Below are 26,092 nucleotides of genomic sequence, written 5' to 3'. Positions count from 1 at the left end.
GTTCCTTAAATTGAATACGCTCAAGATATTTCCCCACTTGCCATTTTTGACATTTTTCCAGAGTTGCAACAAAAAAAGACCCTAAATACAATTTCGTAGAATGCAGAGAACGTATCTTGAGCTTCAGAAATGTGAATGACAGTAAAAAAGAGGGAGCAATTGCTTGCTGGTTGCTTCACGAAAGATTGAAAGTCAGAGGAATTTCAGAGGGAAATGGGGATTTAGGTTTAAATGGATGTGAGCGTGGTTCCTTTATATTGAGTCTGGGGTCACACGTGTGCACGTGACCACTTTTTAAGTGAAAAGTGAACGTTCCCTTATTAATAAAATTATGCGTTATCACTCTTGTCGAACAGAGTGAGTGTTCCAGAGAGCTTGGAAATTTTGAATGCAATGCGCGTTATCACTATTGCTGGGCAAAGTGATAACGCGCAAGCTTATTGCTTGAGCGTGGTTACTTTTATCAGTAAAAGGAGTAACGCGCTATGAAATATTCCATACTTACCTGCGCGTGGTCACTCTTGACAAGGAAAGGAAGTGATCCAGAGAGTGTGTTTTTCTCATCTGCCTCTGCGTTATCACTCTCATCAGCGAGAGTGATTGTTCCAGAGAGCTGTGTTTCCCAGTCAGTTTCTGCGTTATCACTCTCATCAGCGAGAGTGATTATTCCAGAGGGGAAATCTCAGAATTCCATCTTTGCGTGATTGCTTTCCTGCAAAAGAGTGATTCCTTTCATCAATCCAAGTTCTCCAAACTTTAATTGGCTCACTTAACAAATCATAATCATTCCAATACACACTCACCATATAAAATACCTATTTCCCTCATCATGTTCACCCTTAATTACATATGCGACATTCATCCAAGGCTGAATTCTGCAGAACATGTATTCACTCCCTACTTATGCAGTTTTGACTTTTACATTACACACTCCTATCATGAACTCTCAATTCATTCATCATTTTCGCTCCAAATTACAAATGCAACAAACATCACAGTTGAATTCTGCAGAATTTCTGCTTAACATATTCACAATGCAATTCTGACTTTTTCATAACACATTATAGCATGAAGTCCAATTGCATTTATCAGATTCGCTACAAATGACAGATTTAGCATGCTTCAAAATTTACCTTTTGCATCACAATTACAGAATATGACGAGTATGATGCAGAACTTTGTATTTTGCAGAAAATTTACAGAATTTGATAACTATTATTCAGACTGTACAAGAACTTTAAGCATTCTAATTAATTCCAATCTGCATTCTTGTTTCAGCCACCAGATTTATTCCAAACATCAGATTCAGCAAGGTAACTAAGATGAAAAGTTCAGACTTTGACTTCTATGAATACTGTTAATTCAAAAATAATGCAGAAAACTTAAATTGGGTTAGAAATGTGAGTTGTCTCTCACAAAGCGCTTCTTTAATGTCATTAGCTTGACATTAAATGTTTCTCACTTAAGAGAAACCAGTTTCATGCATGATATGTTCCTTGTAAACTCCTCTCCATGATAGATCTTCAATCTTTGGCCATTGACCTTGAATTCTCTCCCTGTTTTCAGATCTTCTATAAGAATTGCTCCAAAGGGAGAAGTTTCCTTAATTAAAAATGGTCCAGACCATCTAGATTTCAGTTTCCCTGGAAATAATTTTAATCTTGAATTGAATAATAGTACTTGCTGGCCAGGTCTAAAATTTTTTTGCAGAATAAATTTGTCATGGATCCTCTTGGTTCTTTCTTTGTACAACTTTGCATTCTCATAAGCTTGTTGTCTGAATTCTTCCAATTCATGCAACTGTAAAACTCTCTTCTTTCCAGCACTTGACAAATCAAAGTTAAGCCACTTGGTAGTCCAATATGCTCTGTGCTCCAGCTCTAGAGGTAAGTGACAGGCCTTTCCAAATACTAGCTGATATGGAGACATACCAATTGGAGTTTTAAAAGCAGTTCTATATGCCCACAGTGAGTCATCCAGTTTCTTTGACCAATCCTTCCTTGAACTGTTCACTACTTTCTCTAGAATTTGCTTGATCTCTCTATTTGAAACCTCCACTTGTCCACTTGTTTGTGGATGGTATGGAGTAGCAACCTTATGCTTCACACCATATTTCATTAATACAGCTTTAAGATACTTGTTACAGAAGTGAGTACCTCCATCACTTATCAGCACTCTAGGCACACCAAATCTTGAAAAAATGTTCTTTCTTATAAAAGAAATCACTACCTTTGCATCATTTGATCTGGTGGGAATTGCTTCTACCCATTTAGACACATAATCCACTGCAACTAGAATGTATTCGTGTGAGAATGATGGGGGAAATGGTCCTATGAAATCAATCCCCCATACATCAAATGGTTCCACTTCTAAGATGTTGGTTAATGGCAGCTCATGTCTTCTTGAAATATTTCCAGTTCTTTGACATTTATCACAGTTTTCCACATACTTCTTGGCATCTTTGAAGAGTGTAGGCCAAAAGAAACCTGCTTGCAAGACTTTTGCAACAGTCCTTGAACTTACATGGTGGCCTCCATATTCTGAATTGTGACAATGCCATAGTATCTCAGCTTGCTCACTTTGTGGAATGCATCTTCTAATTAACCCATCTATTCCAATTTTGAACAGATATGGGTCTTCCCACACATAGAATTTGCTGTCATATAAGAACTTCTTCTTTTGCTGCCAAGTAAACCTCTTTGGAATGAATTGAGTGGCTTTAAAATTTGCAATGTCAGCAAACCAAGGCATGTTTTCCACTGCAAACAGCTTTTCATCTGGAAATTCTTCATTTATTTCCAATGATTCAGTGGTTAAACTCTCCAAAGGAAGTCTGGACAAGTGGTCTGTTACACAATTTTATTTTCCTTTCTTGTCTTTGATTTCTAGCTCAAATTCTTGGAGTAGCAAAATCCATCTTAATAACCTGGGTTTTGTATCCTGTTTTGTCAAAAGGTATTTAAGAGCAGCATGATCAGTGTATACAATCACTTTTGAACCCATTAAATATGGTCTAAACTTATCAAAAGCATGTACAACAGCTAAAAGTTCTTTTTCTGTTGTTGTGTAATTCACTTGTGCAGGATTTAACACTTTGCTTGAATAATAGATAACATATAATTTCCTATCTTTTCTCTGTCCTAACACAGCACCCACTGCACTATCACTTGCATCACACATGAGTTCAAAAGGTAATTTCCAATCTGGTTTTGCAAGAATAGGTGCAGAAATTAGTTTCTCTTTTAAAACAGAAAATGCATGCAAACAATTATCATCAAATATGAAATTTGCATCTTTTATAAGTAAATTACTCAAGGGTTTAGCAATCTTAGAAAAATCTTTTATGAAGGTAATTTACTAATGATTTCTATCTTAGCTTGGTCCACCTCCATTCCTTTCTCTGAAATTTTGTGACCAAGGACAATGCCTTCTTGTACCATGAAATGACACTTCTCCCAATTCAACACAAGGTTAGTATCTTGACATCTCTGCAAAACAGTGGATAGATTAGCTAAACAATCATCAAAAGAATCACCAAAAACAGAGAAATCGTCCATGAACACTGCTATGATGTTTTCTACCAAATCAGAAAAAATAGAAAGCATGCATCTTTGGAAAGTGGCAGGGGCATTACACAGACCAAATGACATTCTCTTATATGCAAAGACTCCAAATGGACATGTAAATGCAGTTTTCTCTTGATCCAAAGGATCCACAGCTATTTGATTATATCCTGAATACCCATCAAGAAAACAATAAAATGAATGTCCAGCAAGTCTTTCTAGCATTTGATCTACAAATGGTAGTGGAAAATGGTCTTTTCTGGTTGCGTTATTTAATTTCCTATAGTCTATGCACATTCTCCATCCAGTCACAGTCCTAGTAGGGACAAGTTCATTCTTTTCATTAGGTACAATTGTCATACCACCTTTCTTTGGAACAACTTGGACTGGACTTACCCAATTGCTGTCAGAAATAGGGTATATTATTCCTGCATCTAACAGCTTCATGACCTCTTTTTTAACTACCTCTTTCATGGCTGGGTTTAACCTTCTTTGTGGCTGCACAACAGGCTTAAAATTCTCTTCAAATAAAATTCTGTGCTTACAAAATGAGGGATTTATACCTTTCAGATCTGCAATACTCTAGCCAATTACAGATTTGTGTTCTCTTAAGATTCTTAACAATTTTTCCTCTTGTTCTTCCTTAAGTTCATTGTTGATGATGACTGGATTTTCATGTTTCTCATCCAGAAATGCATATCGCAGGTGTGAAGGAAGTTCTTTCAGTTCTAGCTTCTGCTTTTCTTCTTCTTTAACGTCCTTTTTCAGCTCTTCTTTCACTAAATTTTCTGCAGGTTTTTGCATCGGCAGAGCTTCCAATTGCTGCTGCATTTCCATGATATCTTCTTCATTCAGAGTTTCAGATTTGTCATTCCCTGCAGATATTATTTCTTCTAACACAGTAGTTTCATCAATTTCTTTCATATGGTGTTGTGTAATAAAAGCATCCAGTATATCTACCTTCATACATGTATTATCTTCAGCTGGATATTTTAAAGCTTCAAACACATTAAATATTACCTTCTCATTTTGAACTCGAAGCATAAGTTCACCTTTTTGTACATCTATTAAAGCTCTCCCGGTTGCAAGAAATGGCCTCCCTAGGATCAAAGGAATGTTAGAATCCACTTCCATGTCCAGAATTACAAAATCTGCAGGAAAAATGAACTTGTCAACTTTAACTAATAAATCTTCAACAACTCCATATGGATAAGTGTATGATTTATCAGCTAGCTGCAGTGTAATGTTGGTAGGCTTCACTTCCTCTAAGCCAAGTTTCTGTAGAACAGCTAATGGCATCAGATTTATGCTTGCTCCCAAGTCACACAATGCTCTTCCCACAGTGCAGTTTCCTATTTCACAATGAATGCTAAATGATCCAGGATCTTTCAGCTTTTGAGGAAGTTTTCTCTTAAGAATGGCACTGCACTCCTATGTCAAAGGTACTGTTTTGTCATGCTATAGCTTCCTTTTTCTGGAAAGTAGTTCTTTCATGAACTTTGCATATGAAGGCATTTGCTCCAAAGCTTCTGCAAAAGGAATGTTAATTTGTAATTTCTTAAAGACATTCATAAACCTTTCGAATTGTTCCTCTTGTTTAGGATTTTGGACTCTTTGAGGATAAGGCAGCCTCTTGTATTTTTCTGGGTCTATTGGCTTACAAGCTTCCTCAAAGAGTTGCTTTTTTGTTTTCCTTTCAGAATTCATGGGAACTTTTTCTTTTTCTTCTAAATGGTCTTTCTTCAATAGTTTAAAATTCCCTCGTTGCAGATCTTGTTCAATTTTCCTCTCTGCTACATCATTTACTTTCTTTTCTTCAGGTTTATGACTTGCAACTACAACTCCACTTCTTGTAGTTATAGCTTGACATTGCTCCTTAGGATTGATTACTGTATTGCTTGGAAATCTTCCTTCATCCCTGCTGGATAGCTGTTCAGCTAATTGTCCAATATGTGTCTCTAGTATCTTCATGGAAGCTTCTTGGTTTTTGAAGCTTGTTTGAGTCACCTTCATGAATTGCAGCATAGTTTCTTCCATCTCAGTCAACCTCTCATTCATAGGTCTGGAAAATTTCTGATTTCCTTGAGGTTGAGTGGATGAATTCCTCTAAAAATAAGGCTGTTGTGTTGCTGGACCTGCATTAGAAAAAGAAAAATTTGGGTTAGAATTCTTTGCAGCAGAATATTGATTATTCCAATTAGAATACTGCTGAGTTCTATTATTCAAAAATTGAAATCCAGGGGGATATGATGGCTGTTGTCTCTGAAAATTATTCATATAATTCACTTGCTCTTGTGGTTCACTTGTGGATGCCTCATATGCACCATTTACATGGTTTCCTCCACAAAAATCACAACTTAGCTGACTGGTAGGCATACTCCCTGTTTGCAGATTGTTGATTTGTTGTGTTAAGGCAGCTAATTGTTCTGAAAACATTTGATTTTGTAGCTGATTTTGTGCAAGAAAAGTTTCCAGAACCTTAGCTTCATGACCAGAGTTTCTTCCTTGATTCCTTGAGTTTGAATTCTGATACATTGAAGATGCCATCATGTCAATAATCCTCTGAGCTTCTTCCAAGGACTTTGTATTTAATGAACCTCCAGCAGCAACATCAACCATTGTTCTTGTTACTGCATTCATCCCATTATAAAAAGTTTCCAATTGCATCCAATCTGGAATACAATGATGTGGACACCTTCTTAGCAATTCTTTGTATCTTTCCCAAGCTTCATACAATGATTCTCCATCTTGCTGAACAAAGGATGTAATTTCTCCTCTCAGCTTAGCAGCTTTGGATGGAAGGAAGTACTTGGTTAGAAACCTGTTCACAAGTTCTGTCCAAGTTGTAATGCTTCCTTGTGGTTGAGCTTGTAACCAGCATTTTGCTCTATCTCTCAAGGAAAAAAGAAATAGTCTCAGTCTGATGGCTTATTCACGAACCCCATTTATTCTTATGGTGTCATATAGCTGTAGAAAATTTGAAATATGTAGGTTATGACCATCAGAATTTGCACCAGAAAACTGATCTTGTTGGACTAAGTGTAATAAGGCAGGTTTAATCTCAAAATGGTTGGCTTGAATAGTTGGCCTGATTATAGAAGAGTTAAAACCTTGCATGTTAGGAATTGCATAGTCCCCTAATGTTCTAATTCTATTTTGTTCTGCCATCTCTATTTCTGAATTTAGTTGTCTCAAAGATGTAGGTGTTCTTTTCACTCTAGGATTGTTCTGAAATTCTGGAGAATGGACAGCTTCTAATTCACTATCACTCCCTATGACTTTTTCTGCTCTAGACTCTTTTCTCAATCTCCTTAAGGTTATGTCTATGTCAGGATCAAAGACTAGAGTTGATTTGTTTTTGTTTTTGCCACGCATATACAAATCAAAATGAAGCAAAAGTAAACTACAAGTTAGTATTCAGAACTGCACCACGAAAATTATGCAGCAAATATCAGTAAAAGTAATTGAAACACAAGTTTAAAAGCTGCAGAATTATGCAGAATGGACAAAATGTCTAACTTTAGACTAATACTACAGAAATTCAGAGAAACAAAATACTCAATCTAACTATTCTTATGTTACTAATGATATTGAAACTCAAATTCCTCGGCAACGGCGCAAAAAACTTGTTGTTTGCAATCTAAACACTAGCAAGTGCACTAGGATTGCAGCAAGTAATGAGTAAATTTAAGATCCGAGTATCATCTCCACAGGGAATTAGGAACTCAATTATCACTTCACAGAAAAATAACCATTTGAGCCCTACGAATTTGGGAAGAGAGTTGTATCATATAAAAGCAATAATCAAAGCAATCAAAAGTAAAGAACTTGCAGAAAAACAGAGTATAAGATTTGTGATGAAATGAAATAGCAATGAAGGATAGTTAGAAATCCCTAAACTCTGGTTGCCAATTCAGATCGGAGCAAACAATCCAATTTCCATTGGTAAAGATTCCTCTTGATTAATCAAATGAATTTCCATTCAAAGATTGCATGAAAAGCAGAATTAACAACTCAATTAATCCAAGAACTTAAAGTTCAGAAGATAAAGTCGAATTAATATATCAATTCGAGTTCCATAAACCCCTAACTATGGGAAATTAAGCACACATTGCAACAAAAACAGAGAAAGAAGAAGAAGAAGAAGATGAAGAAGAATGCAGAGCAGCCATGGTCACGAGCTCCAATCCGATCCCTCTTCTTGGAGCTTCAAGTTTCGACCCCAATCTTCTCTCCACTCTCTCTCAACGAGAATCTAACTAACAAAACAGAAAATGAGCAAAAGACCCCCAGTTTCGCGCTTCAATCATGTATTTATAGAAACCCCAGTTCTGCGCGTTGTCACTTTTTTTCACAAAAGTAACCACGCAGAAGCTTTATGTAGTGCGCGTGTTCACTTTCAAGAGCAAGAGTAACAACGCGCAACTTGCAGAGTTGAAGGCTTCTCTGGAACATTCACTTTAATTCATAAGAGTGGCAACGCAGGAGATCGAGGGCTGCGCGTGATTACTTTCGTGAGTAATAGTAACCACGCGCAAGCTGTCCTGATATAAGTGCCTCTGGAACGCTCACTTTCGTTGGCAAAAGTGACAACGCGCAGCTCATCAGGAATGAAGTCTCTCTGGAACGTTCACTTTCGTTGGCGAAAGTGATAACGCACACTGGCAACGCTCACTCTTGTAAATAAAAGTGATTACGCACAGGCTCCTCTTCTCATTTAGGTTCTAGAATGATCACTTTCACTAACAATAGTGATCACGCCCAGCCTGCATCTCATAATTCTTGTATTTTGGAGTCCAACATTGCCATTCTTCCTCTTCCTTTCCATTGATAATCCATTTCCATGACTTTTGCTCAGATTATTCCTTCAAAAACAAGATAAATTCCTTAAGAACTAAGCATAAATTCTACAAATGCGAAAATAACTACAAATTGAAATAAAACTTTCAATCATTCTCTTTTTCTGAGTTTTTCTGCTTTCTTCATATATTTTCCTTGTTAAATGAGCTAGAATTATGCTAAAATATCAGTAAAAATATGGATTCATCATTGTCCAACCAAGTCTTGAATTTTAGACAGTCTTTCTTCATGTGTCCTTTCTTTTTACAAAAGAAGCACTTTGATTCCTTCTTTATGTCCGGTTGAACAGAAAGCTTTCCCTTGTGATTAACTTGATTCTTTTTACCCTTCGTAGAAGTGGTCAAGTTCACCCTCTCTCCTTCTTCCATTAGTAACCTTTGCTCTTCTTAAGCATACATGGTCAACAATTCATTAACAAAACACTTATCCTTATGTGTGTTATAAGAGATCTTAAAGGGGGTATATTCACGAGGCAAGGTGCACAAAATGTTGTGTACCGAGAAGGAATCTGACATGGTAACTTCCAAAGCTTTCAGCTGAGCCACTATATCCCTTATGCGCATGATGTGATCATGCACTCCTTTAATCCTAGTGAGCTTCATGGATAAAAATTGCATTATAAGGGTTCTAACAAGAGATTTATCAGAAGTAGTAAATAGCTCACCAGTGGCCTTCAATAAATCCTTGACTTTATTATGCTGATCGATAGAACCCCGAATACCAGCAGAAATGTTGGTCTTTATGAAAGTCACAGAAAGACGATTAGACCTCTCCCACTTTTCATAAAGATCAACTGCATCTGGAGTGTTGGTCTCAGTAATTGCCGGTGGTTCGTCCTTCATAATAGCATAAACAATGTCCATCCAGCCCAAATGAAGAAGAATTGTGTCCTTCCAGATCTTATAATTGTCACCCCTTAGCTTGGGAATACCACATTTAATATCAGAAATATTCACAGATTAAGAAACTGCAAAGTTCAAAATACCACATGCTTATCATCATAATTTGAGGATAAAATAAATATCATGTTTTACCAATACAAACATGTTTTAATTCATGAATCTAATGACATAAAACTTGCATGTGGACTAAAGTCCTATTCAATTAGACTCATTATATATCGTTATGACAAAACTATCAAATTATGTTCTTTTTCTTAATTCTTGTGGGTAAATTAAGAAATATAATCCAATATTTTATCCTAATTAATCATACACATGCAATAAAATTTCTGTGAGTAAATTTCATCACATTATATATAATCAATTACAATTAATATTTTTCAATGTGATTTAAAACTTATATATATAATTTTAATCAATCAAAGGTGTTGTGACTACTCTCTAATTTATTAAAATTATATTCATCACCAAACATTAGTTCTCTCTCTCCAAAGGGGCAGATATTAGCATTAATATCAAGGAAATTAAGTGTAAAAATTTAATAATATCATGCAATTTAATAACATCATGCTAGTCATAAGGATATATATATATATATATATATAGTTCAGAATCACATATATGACAAGGATAAGGATTTGGTTTAATGGCAGTCACTTTAGTTTATCATCTCAAGGTTTTGGATTCAATACCTAAAACCCTCTCAGGACCAAAATTGTTTTGGTTTTATTAAGGACAGAAAACATTTGGACAAAAGTGCTAGGATGAGTTCCGAACCTGCGCCTTCTACTAAGGCCAAGGTGCTACTTACCACTAGGCCATCTTTGACAAATCAATATTATTGCACGTACAAAACTCCATGTTCATACACTCAGAAAATACGCAAAAATCATTTTCTTTGTTGTCTTCAACCTCTAGCCAGGTTGGCTTGACCCGGTTACGACCTGCATACCCGATTTCAAAATTTCAAATGTGAAAAGAAATGTTTTTAGATGCGAAAAACATATAAATTTTTTATTTTGATAAAAGAAGGGTCAAACACACAACATCTATGTCCAAAATAAATTTTTGAATGTGTAAAACGAGCAAGGCAGGGGTACATGAAAGCTCTGATACCAAATGTAAAAAATACTGTCACAGCTATGCAAAAGTGAAGAATGGATCGATTAATACTAACTTCCAGCCATTGCAAGTTGATTCGTAATCGAAGTTTTCGGTCTTTTCAAATCCTCACTCACTCAATCACGATGGTGTGTATATGTTCTAAAGGTGGAGCGAACTCAGGTTGACCTAAAACAATAAGATAGCAAAATATTTATGGAGCTCTTTCCATCATTGAGCCTACTCTGAAAAGTCAGTAAAACAACTTTCGCGTGGAAAAACGGATGCGGATAATGAGGTAATGTGATCACATAACATCCCTTTAAAATCGAAACTACAAACAGTCGGTTGTTAACAAATTTATCACTTTTTTTATTTAAGCAATTTTTTAGTTAAAATCAACTCTATTTTTTATTTTCAAAAGTTAATATCAAAAGCCTACTTTTTTCTTGATTTTTAACTTAAAAATTAAATAAAGAACGATTTATGATTTAAAATAACAGTTCATAAATCTCGAATAATAAACTAAAATAAACAACCATTGGTTATTTAAAAGAACAACTCAAGCAACTCTCAGTAGAAATGCTCAGTCTTGGTTCTTGGACCCTTTCGTTTTGAGTGAGCAACGAGACCATAAATCGGTGCTAAATGGGGTTTAGCCCAACACGAGATACTCAGTAGTAAGCACTAAGATGACAAAATGGGAAATATTAGCAAATGATAAATGGGCCTGAGTGTTCGTATTTCTCTGCCTGAAAAAAAAATTATTCTTAATAAAAATCAAAAGAGTAAAGTAATTTCATATTAGACGTCAATTTAATTTTTTTATATACATGAAAATGTAAAGAGCTTCGAACAACAATAAACAAAAATAAATAAAATTGGAATGCTTCTTATTAGACTTTAAATATGGTTATTTATAAGACTTTACAAAACAGAATAAGAAAAACTTGTTGCCCACATAAACCACTATCTACATGATAAATTTAAACAGAATTAAAGAAACTACCTGCACTATCGTTAAAAATAGGCAGTTTATTAACAAAATCTAAACAAACACCTAACTTAAAGGACTTAAATCTTATCAAAGCCTCCCTTAAACTAAGCAATGTTGCTTAGTTTACTTCTAGCAATTCGCACACTCCAAGGAAACCTCTAAGTTTCTGAAACTGATCCAACTTAAAATGTCTGCAATCTGTTTTTGCGACCCACAATGAGCTAGACAAACTGCTCCTTCATTAGACAAGTCTCTTAAAAAATGAAATCAAACTCCAATGTGCTTACTCCTTCTATGCAAAACTGGATTTTCGGATAATTTGATTGTTGAGCTATTATCACAGAAAATGGTTGTACATTCATCACCATCACAACCAAGCCTTGTAAGAATCACCTTCATCTACATTACTTGACATGCACATGCTATAACTGCTACATATTCGGCTTCCATTGTTAATAAAGCCACAATTGGTTGCTTTATAGATGATCAAGCTACTACCCCTGAGCTCATTATAAATGCATATCCTGAAGTACTTTTTCGGTCCTCCAAGCATCCTGCATAATCACTATTCATGTAGGCAGTCAAGACATCCTTCTGGTATAAAATGCCAAGTCCAATAGTTCCCTTCACATACCTTAGGACCTTTTTGCAGTCATAAGATGGAGATTTGTAGGTTGAGACATGTACTTGCTAATTAAGCTAACTACATACATCAAATTTGGACGAGTTGATGTTAGGTACAATAAACTTCCGACCATTTGCTTGTAAATAGTGCTATCAACTACAACCCCATTTTCATCTTTCAAAATTTTGAAACTAGGGACTATAGGATTCAACACAGCATTGCATTCCTCCATCCGAAATCTTTTAAGCACATTATTTGCATATTTCTTTTGACTAATAAAGATTTCATTCTCCAACTGCTCCACCTCTATGCTAAGAAAATACCTCATCTTTCCTAAGTTTGATATATCAAATTCTTTCATCATTGACTCCTTGAACTCCCTTGTCATTGCATGATCATTAGCAGTGTATATTAAATCATCAACATATAAACTTACAATCAAGAGTTTACCTCTAATATTGGTTTTCACAAAGAGCGTCTACTCACTAGAACACTTTTCAAATCCTTCTTTTAAGAAGTAAGCTTCAATGCGATTGAACCAAGCCCGTGAAGCTTGTTTCAGTTCATATAAAGCTTTTTTCAATTTATATATACCTTGTTGAACTCCTCTTTCTTCTCAAAACCATTAGGCTGGTCAACATACACATCTTCCATTAACTCTCCATGTAAAAATGTTGATTTCACCTCTAGCTAATATACTTTCCATCCTTTGTGAGCAGCTAAAGCAAGAATGATTCTGACTGTATTCATGCGAGCCACTGGTGCAAAAACTTCAGCATAGTCAATCCCGTACTCTTGCACACACCTTTTTGCAACTAACCGAGTCTTAAACTTCTCTACTTCACCATGTTCATTTAGCTTTGTTTTATATATTCATTTGACTCCAATTCGCTTTGCTTCTACAGGTAAGTCAGTAAGGAACCATGTACCATTCTTCTGTATGCTTTCAATCTCAACCTCCGTTGCTTTTCTCCAATTTTCATTCTTCACAGCTTCCTCATAAATCATGGGTCTGCACTTGTGAAAAATGCAAAATTCGCATATGTGGCTTCCTCACTTTCACTCCTCGACAGGCCTTTTCCGCTCACATATTCACTCATCCATGGTGGTAAGTTTCTTTTACGTGCTTCTAAGTTCAAATTGGGAGTCAAAGGAGATCTGGAACTTGAAGAAGTTATTGCTGCATCATTTGTCACATTTTCTTCTTCTATTCCAAAATCGTTGCATTCATCTTCGATTAGTTCATGCTCACTTTCTCCCCATTCAAACTCGTCAAGCATTTATTATTTTTTGTCCCAATCCCACTTTTTTCTTTTCTTCAAACACTACATCTCAATTGATTACTATCCTTTTTGTCATAAGATCATATATTTTATAACCTTTCGACTTATCACTCACTCCCAAAAAGACACCACTAAAACTTTTGTCCTCTAATTTAGTTCTTCTTGAATCCAGCACATGTATGTGACACACATATCCAAAAACCTTAAGATGCTCAATTGATGGTTTGACTCAACTTCATACTTCTTCTGGTGTTGTATCCTTTAAAGTTGCAATAGGACACCGATTGAGCACAAAAACTGCCCACTTTACTGCTTAAGGCCAGAAAAGTTTAGGAACTTCTTTCTTTGACAACATGCTTCTCACTGAATTCATCATCGTGCAATTCTTCCTTTCGGTAACTCTGTTTTGTTGTGGTGTATATACCGTTGTTAGTTTCCTTTCAATTCCACTTTCTTGGCAAAAATTGTTGAACTCTATAAACGTGAACTCTCTTCCTCGATCTGTTTGTAAACACTTGATTGCAAGACTAGTTTCTTTTTCAACGGATGTCTTAAAAGACTTGAAAATAGCAAACATTTCTGATTTCAGACTTAAAAAATATGACCAGGTTTTTTCACTATAATCATCAATCAAGCATAACATATACCTTTTTCTACTATTTGAGATAGGAGAAATTCGACCACACAAATCAGCATGAATAAGTTCTAACCTCTGAGTTGCTCTCCATGTGCTTCTTTTTGGAATAGGCTCTCAATGTTGTTTTCCTTTCAAGCAATCAACACACACTTCACTCGAGATTACTAGCTCAAGTACCCATGGACCATCTTTTTTTTGCTGCAAGGTTTGAAGAGTCGTGTTACTAATATGGGTGAGCCTACAATGCCACAAGTGAGTGAGGTCTTTAGTTGCTATGTTGAAGCACACTACTTGCTTTGGTTAGGAAGAGAATGACAACGTCTTAGCCACCAAGATGAACATTCGATTAGCTGTCATTTCAATTTGAATGATCAAACCTTTGTGTGGATGATATATTTTATACTTGCCAGATCCTATAAGAATATTGAGACCTTTCTCATGGAGTTGCCCTATGCTTGGAAGATTGTTTCTAAGCTCAGGTACACAGTAAACATCACCAACAATACAATTGACACCATCAACCTCTATTTTGACACTCCCTTTCCTTGAAACTTGCATCCTTGTGTTGTTTTCAAGCTTCACCATTGTCTGAAAGGCTTCATCTAACTCAGCAAACAAGGCTTTGTTGCCACACATATGATTGCTGCAACCTGAATCCAAGAACCAAATGTCTTCTCTTTTCCTGCCAATTTCATCGACATAGGCCATCAATAACATCTTGTCAATCTCATCTAACTCAGCATAGTTGGCTTGTTTTCCCTTTGTAGGGCATTCATACTGGAAATGATCGAGTTCGTGGCAACGGTAACATTCCACAGTAGCTTTGTTAAAAGAAAACTGTCCTCTTCCGTGACCTTGACCTCTAAAGTTTCCTCTTGTACTTGTACCTCTGCCTCTACTAGCCTAAACTGTTACCTTTAAAGCTTGCTCTTCACTAAGATTCTTCTTTTAGAATTTTTGTTCATGGACTAAGAGAGAACTTCGCAATTGATTTACTGAGAGATTTTTGATGTCTTTCGATTCCTCAATAGCACAGACAACGAAGTTTCAATTCTTGGGAAGAGTACGTAATATCTTTTCTACGATTTTTGCATCTTCCATGCTTTCTCTGAGATTGCTCATTATCATTAGAAACTAACACCACTCTTGAAAAACAGTCCATAATTGACTCATCAACCTTCATCTCAAGAATCTAAAATTCCCTCCGAAGAGCCTGCAATTGTGCATTACGCACCTTTTCATCACCTTAGAACCTTGTCTTCATAGAGTCCCAAATTTGTTTAGTCATGTCCTTTTGGGTGATGGTCTTCAAGGTCGTCTTGTCAATAGCCTGAAAAAGGTAATTTTTTACCTTCAAATCTTTCAACTTCATATCTGTTAGCTCTGTTCTCTGAGGACCAGTCAGGATGTTGCCTCTCCCTGGTTCAATGTAGCCGGTATCTACCAAATGCCACTACTCCTTGGAACGTAGCAAGTTTTCCATGAGCATAGACTAGTGCTCATAATCCCCATCAAACTTAGGAATTGTCAACATACTCTACCCTTCAGCTGCCATCGTTCCTTACATGTGTTTCTCTCACTAACTCTCTATCAAGCCCTTTTTGCAAGGGAGCTCTGATACCAGATTGTAAAGAGCTTCGAAGAATAATAAACAAAAACAAGTGAAACTAAAATGCTTTTTATTAGACTTCAAATAGGGCTATTTATAAGCCTTTACAAAATAGAATAAAAAATCCTTCTCGCCCACGTAGACCACTATCTACATGATAAATCTAAACAGAACTAAAGAAACTACCTGCATTATCCTTAGAAATAGGCAATTTATTAACAGAATCTAAACAAACACCTAATTTAATGGAATTAAATCTTATAAAAAAAAACTACTAAAATATGATATTTTGAAATAAAATTAAAAATATCTTTCAAAATAATTATCATTAAAGAATTTTGATATTTTATAATTGTTTGTTATTCTACGTCTGAATTTATGTATTTTTACTAAAAATTGTCATTAATAATTTTTAAACACTATATTTTTATAAATTTTTTAAAATATTATATTTTCATATTTTAAAATATTAAATATAAAAATAATTCATGAATTTTATTTATTTAATAAAATACTTTCTCAAATTATGAAATACTCTTAAAAAAATAATATTTTTAAGTAGACTTTATGTTAACTTTTTTCTCTCTCTTTTTAAAAATATATTGTTAAAATTTCTTAATATAACTCTTGTTAGACATCATCTAAATTTCTCCAAACATAATAGAACATAAGTCAGAAGTATTTAATTTTTAAATTAAAAATAAAAATAAAAATCAATGTAATATTATTTGCAAAATTAAGCAAAAATTACATGTATATTATTATTATTATTATTATTATTCAATTTTGGATGACAAAATTTTATTTTACTTTTTAATGATTAAATACAAACTAGGATATCTCTCTCTATTTATCTACCCATGAAACTAAATTACCACGTATTTTTATATAAGTATTTACTAATATTGTTCTTCATCAATTCTTTTATCTAAATTATGTCTTATAAATTTATTTATTTTATAAGTATTAGCTATGAATTGAAATTCATTTATATATCATATATTTTGTTATCTAAATTTTATATTACATATTTGAAAAGATATTATAAAGAATGCGTAAGATAAATAACATAAAATATTTATTGCTATCTATCCAAAAAAGTATTTATTGCTATATAATAAAGCAAAACTAAAAAGTCAACCTAATATAAATTAACAACATATGTGGCATAGATTAATTTAAAGTTAAAAAAGTGATTAAAAAACTGTTTTAATATTTTTAATTTCCATAAAAACTTTAATTTTAATTAAAAAAACTGTAATGTATTTTTCCACGTGTATAAAAAATAATTTTTGCCTACTTAATTTGATTAAGTAAAGAAACCGTAAAATTAAATAAGGTATTATCTCTTAAAATTTCAAAGTCAATCCAGTGTTATCTCTATCTTTTTTTGTTCAACAGCCTTATGTTTATTTGTGCAGCACTTCTTTAAAAGATTTGCGTAGTCACTTAATACGTCAACCGCCATTGCTCTGCCATAAACCCTAAACCCGAAGAAGCCGTTATTCGTTCTGCTGCGTCTTCACCACACCCACACCGGCGGAGGGCGACGTCGCTGTGATGGACTCAACGGAGTTAAAGGTAGCGGAGCTGTTGAAGGAGGTCCACGTGGACTACTCACATCAGTTTTCTAAGCTCGTCGACGACACCGTCTCCGCCATTAAAGCATCCATCGATAAAATCCCCGACGATTTTAAGGTCCTTCTTCTCTCCGTCTTTACCTCTTCTTCGATTCTCCGTGCATTCAATACTCATCCTTCTCAATGCACGTGAATTTTCAGGTAACTGCTGATTTAGCATCGCGTTTTGTTACGGACATTGGTACTGATAAGGTGGAGTTCAAGTTTAAGAAGCCAACGTTTGTTAAGATCGGAGGCAGTTACTCTATACAGAGCCTTGCGAGGCCTGAAATTAATGTCGATCTCATTATACGGTTACCGAAGGTACTCATCGGAAAAAGAAGGATAATTATACTTATGTATATTAATTAAATAGTGTTTAATCTAATTTATCAACGTGAGGTGCATGGTTCGATCGTTGTAACTGTTTTTACCTCTTTTTTTCCTGTTTTGTTAGGAGTGCTTCCACGAGAAGGATTATTTGAATTATAGATACCATGCTAAGAGGTGTCTTTATCTCTGCTTGATGAAGAAGTACTTGGAGACTTCTCCATCTATTGATAGGGTTGAATGGTCCACTCTACAGAATGAAGCCAGAAAACCCTTACTCATTGCGTATCCAGGTTTTTACTTCGTGTTAGCTTAGCAATTAAATTTTAAGGCGTTTTATTTAAAAGTGATATTGGCGCAACTGACAAGGAAAATGATTGCAGCTGCAAAGCTTGTTGATGTTCCTGGTTTTTTTGTGAGAATTATTCCGTCGGCTATGTCTATATTTAGCATAAAAAAGTTGAACCTGAAGCGCAACAACATTCACAATCTGAATCATGGTTTGTGCCTTAAGCTTTTTATTTTGTTTTTTCCGATTTGATACAGATTGTTGATGATTGACTGTTAATATTCTGAAGGGACTGCCCTTCAGGCTACACCGAAGTACAATTCTAGTATTCTGGAAGACATGTTTATAGAGGATACAGAATTCATCAACAAATATTTTCTTGGATGGAAGGAACTAAGAGAAGCATTAATCCTTCTGAAGGTTTGATATTTGAATATTTTTTGGGCATCTATGAATAGTGTTCAATAAATAAAAATGTACTAGGGATTACTGAAGTCAGCGTTTGTCTTCATTGTTTTAGGTTTGGGCTCGACAAAGAACTTCGATATATGTTCATGATTGCCTGAATGGATATTTGATATCTGTCATACTGGCATATCTTGCTTCTAAGCAGAAAATTAGCAATTCAATGAAGGCAACTGAAATTATTCGTGTTACCTTGAACTTCATTGGTACGCATATAGACTCTCCTTTGCAGTTCAGTTCATTACTTCATTTTGTTCAGCTCACCCTATCATGTTAGTGTACCACAATTTGGTCTGATATGAGAATGACGCGGTTCATATTGGCAAATTATGGTTGTCAATGTATATACATACACAGTATTAGTTCTTGTGTAATATGTTGTGCTTGTGATGCAGTGATGCACATCCTTTTTTCATAAAAAAATGCTAGGGAAAACATTTTTTAGCTTCCTTTTATACTTGATTATTTTGATGATTAATACAGTGTTTGCCATTCTTTTGTATTCTCAATGCATTATCACTGTTTTTCTTCTGTAATATCTTCAATTTATTAGTTCTGTAATTGAACCAATGCCTTTTCTTTTTCATCCAAAGGAATTGCAAAAGAAAGAACGATCTTTTCTGCCATGTGCAGTTTCTTAGTGAAATTGTAGGCAATTTACTGCTGACCCAAAAAATATCATAGACTGGGAATGGGGCTCTGATGTGTATTCCTACAGTAGATAGGTATTTATTATTGCTATTGGTTTTGCAGCCACCTCAGAGTCATGGAGCCGAGGACTCTACTTTCCAAAAGAAGGCCAGAGCAATATAACAAAAGAGGTTCTGATCTCTACTTTCTTAATTATTATTTACTTTTGTAATTCTAGTTTGTGTATCATTTGCATTCATGTTTAATTTTTCATCTATTCTTTTGTTTTGTTGATTTGATTGGTGCAAAATTTTAAATAAATCATATTTGCTAATGTGGTATTAAGCTTTGGACCCATCATTAAAAAGTAGCTTCATTATATTTTCAGTTGCTCACACACCAGCGTTAATCCTGAATTGATGGAAAATAAACATTCTATTTTCTGGGATGAGTGTCCTTTATTTTCTGAGTCCTTCATTGCTGTATTTGTAACACATTTGCAATGTTTCTCACACAATATGCCATGTTCATTACATTGTTTGCTAGAAAGTTTATTTCTCATGCAATATGTTGTGTTTACGATTTCCATTTGCAGCAAAAGATGCAACTTAAAGAGTCATTTCCAGTCATCATTTGTCATCCATTTGGAGGATTCAATTTGGCTTTTCGAATAACTAGAATTGGTTTTACACAGGTAGTCTAGGCCACTCACTGACTTGGTTTTTTTTTTCTTTTTGTGCAATACTAACAATATCACCGCACTCATTTGGATTATTTATTTACTTCTATATTCAGCTTCAAGATGCAGCTTCCTTGACACTTAGGTGCATGGAGAAGTGTAGAGATGGTGGATTTGAGGAAGTTTTTATGACCAAGATTGACTATGCTGTTAAATATGACTATTGTATGAGGTATTGTTTCATCACTGTTTGTTTGTCACTAATAGTCTGTTTGAGGGCTCTACAGCTTGGATAATATTATACCGATGCTTTCTTCCAGATTACTACTTGAAATTTTCATCATGCTTTATGCTGTTGCTTGTACTGTCATGTACATAAATTACATTCTTTAGTTATACTCTCACTAGTGTAAGATGTTGGAGCAGGCAGGAAAAAAAAAGAAGGTATTCTTTACATGTCTTGTGAAACCTGAGTGGTATTGTTCCAGCCTATATTTGCAACTGTTGGTGCTGATGGCTGTTCTCTTAAAGATTACAATGTCTAGTTTCCAACATTTTGATCTGTATTGTGTACTTCAGCTCTCCACGAAGGCATCAATTTTCTAGTGGAAAAAATAAAATTTAATCAATGGGAATCAAGCACAGTGTCTCCAAAAGGATCAGCAAAATACAGTTGGATAGGCTACAGTTTTAAATTGGGAGTTTTAAATGGGTTCTAAAGTGGAACAGCAATTACTTGAGTGGTATTCTGAAGAGAATACATATAAGGTTATTGATATATGCTAGTATTAAACTAAATATATGGGTCTTCTTGTTCAAAGGTTTTGTGGCATCTTAAGTTTCTGCTGGTTACCCAGAGGGATATTTGAACTGAAAGGTGTCGGAAATAGCTAACGTTGGTGAATGTGGATATAATAACACCGATTTTGGGAAGCATAATAAGTATAATCATGTAAATAAACAGCCTTGTGGTTGTGGCCCTTATTACGATACATGTGTTGCTTATTTATGCTACCTGATAACACAAGAGATTTGTTTACCTTTTTTAACTCTTGCCTTTACTTTTCTTCTGGATGATAGACACTTATTGGCTGTTTATCTATGTACTGTATTCCATGATGGGTATTTTGAGTTTCTAGAATAATTTTCATGATGACTTGCTTCCAGTTATAAAAGCGGCAAATTATCTTAATGCGTGTTTTGTTCTTATAGAATAAATTTGAAGGGAAAGAAGGAGGTATATGCATCGGGATTCTGTTTGGATGATGAGTGCTGGAGATCATATGAGGAGAAAATACATTGTATTTTATCTAAAGGGTTGAATGATAGAGCAAAATCCATTCAAGTTACGTGGAGAAACACTCAATGCCAGTGGAATGTAGATGATGTATGGTTTCGGGCATGGATTTTCAGTGTCTAATTTAAAATACATTTCATGCTTTGAGTTTTTCTAATTTAATTCACAACCTCAGGGTTTGTCTGTACTTGATAAAGAGCCCTTGTTCGTGGGGATTTCAGTGAGTACATTGGAGAAAGCATTTAGGATGGTTGATATTGGTCCAAATGCTGAAAGTAAAGAAGAGGTTATTCTTCTGCTCATGCCCACTTTTTCATTTTGTTTTTGAATTTGTGTTGCTATGCATGCAATACATCCCTCACCCACGATTTGAAACAGGCTCTTGAATTTCGAAAGTTCTGGGGAGAGAAAGCTGAGCTTAGAAGATTTAAAGATGGTAGAATTGCGGAAAGCACAGGTGAGACATTTGTTGTTACAATTCATTTTTTATTCAGTATGATCATCCTAACTTTCCTGTCTTGTTGGCTAAGACACTTGATGACTACTAACATGGTGATGCTTTTCTCCCTAAAACAATTCCTAGTATGGGAAAGTGAGCAATGGGCAAAGCATCTTATTTTAAAAAGAATAGCTGAGCATGTTCTTAGTCGGCACCTTTCTTTATCCAAGGAAAGTATTGTAGTCATTGTGGATCAACTTGATTTCTCTTTGCTTCACGGTGCAAGAGGTAACAATCTTTATGAATTCTCATTTCTTTTTGTTTATTATGCTTTTATCTTATTAGCAGTTGTGATGCTTTTGAAATGATTGACCCACAGATCCTGTATCATACTCTGGAAGTCTACTTGGGGCATTTGATGTTTTATCAAAGCGTTTGCGTCTTATTGAAGACCTCCCTTTGAAGGTGTCCAGTGTTCAACCGTTAGACTCAGGTATTTTACCCTCCTGAACAAACCCTTGGTTGTGGTGCGTGCTTTTGTTAAATCCTTACAGGTTTTATTTTATCATTTTTTGAACCCGACCATATTAATGCTTGGTTGTGGTGTGTGCTTTTATTGTTGAGAACTGATTTTTTTTATCATCAAAGAAAAAAAAAAAAAGTAATTATAACAGTGTTTAAGTTACACATGTTGAATCTCAGTAAACCTTGAGCTAAGTCAATGTTCTGTGTGTATTATCATTTTACAGCTTTCAGGTTTACATCAGTCTTTCCTCCAGAACCCCATCTTCTTGCCAGTGAAAAAATTGAATCTCTCAGACTGCTTAAGTTAGTTCCATCATGCATTGAACCACTGGAAGTTATGATTCAGGTATGGCTTTATAAACCAATGGTGCTCGATGAACTGGCATTTTTACATGGAAGAACTAATTTTTTGCTTTTAACAGCTGGAAGGTTCTGGGAACTGGCCGATGGATGAGATTGCTATTGAAAAAACAAAATCTAGCTTCCTTATTCAAATTGGAGAGAGGTGAGGACTTAGATTCTTTATTAATTTCAGGAACTTATTCTTTTTCAATATTTAATATGATAGATTATGTTATGGCAGTCTTCAAAAGATGTGGGGGGTGTCATGTACTGCCACTGAGGATAATGTAGATGTGTTAATGTCTGGATATGCATTTCGTCTTAAAATTTTGCACGAGAGGGGGCTTAGTTTGCTCAAAAAGGAAAGTATGTGCTTCCAGTTCATTTATATAGTTTTGATAATATAATTGGAAATGCCTCTTCTCAGTTTGACTTACCAAACCGTTTTAACATGCAGTTGGGAACGATCAAGCGAAGCGTGTTCCTTCTGCTGACAAGAAACTTTTTACTTGTAGTCAGCACGCTAGCATGATCAATGGATTACAAAGTCGCCATCCAATATTTGGTGCAGTGGTTAGGTGAATAATTGAATTTTCTATGTCAAGCTATATTCCATTTGTAATCTGTAACTCATGTAGGCTTTTACATGTCTAGACTTGCTAAGCGATGGGTTGCTTCACATCTATTTTCCGCTTGCTTGGTAGAGGAGGCTGTTGAGCTATTGGTTGCATATCTCTTTCTTAATCCTTTACCATTTGATGTGCCCTGCTCGCGGATCACTGGGCTTTTAAGGTGACTTTCCTAATCATTGTTACTTGTCTAATAGGCAATGTAATTTTGACAAGATAAAATGACTATTTATGTATTGCTTGAGCATTGCATCCTGTACTGTCTAGTATTGCACTCATCTCTTTTACAATAAACTGTTTGGGACTATTTTCTCTGCTCCTTAATTATTTCCTCCTTTCATTCTTGCTGGTTAAATGGACCAAAAGTTTCAACATATGGTTGGGAGATTTTGAATGTCCAACTAGACAGTAGTTGGTATACTCCTTTAGACTCAAGTTTCTTGGTGGAATATCCTGAACCATATTACTGCAGATAATATGGCCATTTGCATGTTATGATGGGGTTTCACAACTGGGTATGAAGTTGGGATGGACAATTCTCAAGACTCAACATTCAAATATCCGATTGTTGCAAAGGGCCTAGGCCTATTCAGAAGCATTTTTAAATATTACAATACCATCTTATGCTCATTGATTTTATTGACAGGTTCCTGCGACTAATCTCAAACTATGATTGGACTTTTTCTCCGCTGGTTGTTGACATAAATAATGACTTGAGCCAAAGTGATGAGAAGGAAATAAATGTAAGTTGTGCCTGAGTACACATAATTATGTAAAAACTGAATAATGTTGGTCTTTGGAAAATATATGTACTTCTTGATGGCTGTATGGATTTTCAGGACAACTTTTTGCTCAGAAGGAAAGGTCAGGGAGAGAAAGGACAAAGTTTAGGGCCAGCAATGTTCTTAGCTACAACTTATGATAAAGCATCTGAGGCTTGGACTGGATTATCACCCAGTGCAATGGTTAGTTGTTCTTTAAATTGGATATAATTTTAATTTTGTCAAATAGTTCATTTGAAAGTTTGTTCATCGTATTCCTTTTTTACATGTTTGTTACTTGCCATTTCTTTCCTCACTCCCTTTTTTGTAGTCACGTAATTCTAGGAATTATTGTAAAATATAATATTGCTTGGGTGCTGAATTTCCTTTAAATAAAAATAAGTTTACTGCTAAAATGTCCTCAATAGTTGGGGTCTAGTAAAAGTTGTGTGCGCTGAAATATATGGGAAATTCCAGCAGTGAACTATACTAAGATTTCCATACATAAGTATTCTGTTCTGCACTTCTGCTAATGTTTTGACACTACTCGATTCCATTACATATGTTTTGAGTACTTGCTAATTTACAATGAGCTATTGGTTGCCTTGGGATGCTTTATCAATATTTTTAATTTTAACAGGAACTTAAAAGGTTAGTTGCTTATGCCCAAAGCAGTGCCAATTTGCTAATGAAACTCACATATCAGGAAGAGATTGGTCCTTATAGATGGGAGGTGAGTGGAAACACATTTTTCAGTTGTTTGTTTGTTTCAGCTTTTTATTGTACAAGATATTTCATGATCTTTTAATTCTTGCTGCAGTGCCTTTTTCGAACTCCTTTGAACAATTATGATGCAATAATTATTCTGCACAAGGACAAACTCCCATATCCCCAGAGACTTCTCTTCACGTCAGATGTTTCTCACGGTACAATTCTTAGTAGCTGGTAGTTTGCATAATTAAAGTCCATAAATGATTCAAGGTTGAGGAGTTTATTACTAGTTGGTGGGGATAATTACTTGTGGCAACGCAATACATAATTTGATAGCTATAACAGGTTTTCCTGTGCAAGTGGTCAAGTGCAATAACATCATAGTAAATGCTCTAGATCTATAAAACATATATAATAATAAAAATAATATTGGTTCAAATTTCAATAGACTAAGGAATCAATAAGTTACAATAATTAGTGATAGCTTGACGTTTTCATATTTTATTTTATCCGCTTTTCATTTGAGTTATGCTTATCTAATCAAATCATATTCTCATTTGCAATGTTGGCAGGAACACAAGTTGCTAAAGTACATGCTAGCAAGTGTTTCCAACCCTTTTTGTTGCCTAGAGATTTGAAGGGTAGGCAGGAGGAACTTCAAAATAAATTGCTGGTAGACTTTGATCCATCAAGATATTTTATCAGAGACTTAGAGGTAAGTACTAGTGAATGATTTAATGTTGAAGACAATGCTGTTTCATTTGCAGGATATTTCCCCATCCTCTTTGCTAATTTAGATGCTTTCATTTATCACTTTGCAGAAAGAGTTCTCCACCACATTCCAAATATGGCATGATTCTCTAGGAGGTGATGTTATTGGCCTAACGTGGGGGGAATCATATTCTTCGAAGGTGTGAAAATTGCATTTATGTTGGTCGATTTTGCACAAAGTATATTATGAATTCTTACTATGCATATCTCAAAAAATGGATATTCTGATCACCGTGTTTTCTTTTCCTTTTTAAAGAAGCGGAAGCAAGAGGAAGTAGTTGATGAAGGATATAACCCTGGCAAGGTGTTAAAAGCTGTGGGGGAAGTTGGGAAAGGTTTTGTTAAGAGTATATACTTTCTCAAGCCTCCAAAGCTCAAGTAATACTGTTTTGCTTATCTTATCAATATGTATAATGAAAAAATTTTGTCCCATTAATTAGCTAATTTTATTAATTAGAAAATTAATTTTAATTAGCGTGGAGGAATCAGTTCAACGTAGTTCTACTCTGTTGAGGGAAAATGGAGAGTTATTGTAGATTGTGCGTGTGTATATACTTCACTTCCACCTCCACAGCTCGGCTGCCCAAGAAAGATGAATAGAGTTGTTGATTCTTATTTATAAAGAAGCTGATGTAATATGTTGTCATTAAATTACAATATACATTTTCAATCGAATATCTTGATTCCCCTTGATACGTAACATACATACAGATGAATGTAGGGTTTTGATGTACTTGAAGTGCTCAATGATTCATTTTCTTCCCCGGGATTTCTTGATAAGTATTAGCAAAAGTTGAATTTTATTTATTTTCATTTTTCAGGAGCATGTTTGATTTACTTTTTAAAAACAGTTTATAGTTTTTAAAAATAAATTGTAGTATAAATTAAAATCTTAAGCAGGGCTAAAAATTTAGGGGAAAAAAAATCATCATACAAAAAAAAATATGAAAACATTGCATTCGGAATTTTCTATTTCTTGGTCCATCAACCTTTGGATAGGATAGCAAAATCAATTCTAATATGCACCA

At 34.9% G+C, this 26,092-nt stretch overlaps 1 protein-coding gene and 1 non-coding gene across 3 annotated transcripts; both read left to right on the top strand.

Moving 5' to 3' along the window:
• Window positions 1-6,240: 6,240 nt before the first annotated feature.
• LOC113870585 lies at window positions 6,241-6,347 on the top strand. Its single transcript, XR_003505606.1, has one exon. It is a non-coding gene; the product is annotated as a small nucleolar RNA R71 (small nucleolar RNA).
• Window positions 6,348-16,982: 10,635 nt separating this feature from the next.
• On the top strand, window positions 16,983-25,840 carry LOC113868407 (nucleolar protein 6). 2 transcript variants are annotated; one of them, XM_027503953.1, is made up of 27 exons: window positions 17,019-17,275; window positions 17,359-17,520; window positions 17,654-17,819; window positions 17,910-18,026; window positions 18,105-18,235; window positions 18,336-18,486; window positions 19,034-19,101; window positions 19,506-19,604; window positions 19,706-19,821; window positions 20,802-20,976; window positions 21,062-21,172; window positions 21,265-21,343; window positions 21,470-21,613; window positions 21,705-21,818; window positions 22,075-22,196; window positions 22,273-22,355; window positions 22,434-22,558; window positions 22,650-22,770; window positions 22,847-22,984; window positions 23,468-23,564; window positions 23,661-23,786; window positions 24,223-24,315; window positions 24,403-24,508; window positions 24,866-25,008; window positions 25,115-25,204; window positions 25,321-25,442; window positions 25,540-25,840. In XM_027503953.1, the coding sequence occupies exons 1-27, from the start codon at window positions 17,138-17,140 to the stop codon at window positions 25,598-25,600; spliced, it is 3,198 nt and encodes a 1,065-aa protein (XP_027359754.1). In that variant the 5' UTR covers window positions 17,019-17,137; the 3' UTR covers window positions 25,601-25,840. The 2 variants fall into 2 exon arrangements, 1 of the variants encoding a protein (XP_027359754.1); XR_003505367.1 differs by having other exon boundaries at window positions 16,983-17,275; window positions 24,866-25,012; window positions 25,321-25,825.
• The last annotated feature ends 252 nt before the right edge of the window (window positions 25,841-26,092 follow it).

The sequence above is a fragment of the Abrus precatorius genome, unplaced genomic scaffold (assembly GCF_003935025.1).
Source record: "Abrus precatorius isolate BTA unplaced genomic scaffold, Abrus_2018 Scaffold6, whole genome shotgun sequence".
NCBI classification, from domain to species: Eukaryota; Viridiplantae; Streptophyta; class Magnoliopsida; order Fabales; family Fabaceae; genus Abrus; species Abrus precatorius.
This window is presented reverse-complemented; position numbering and strand designations above follow the sequence as displayed.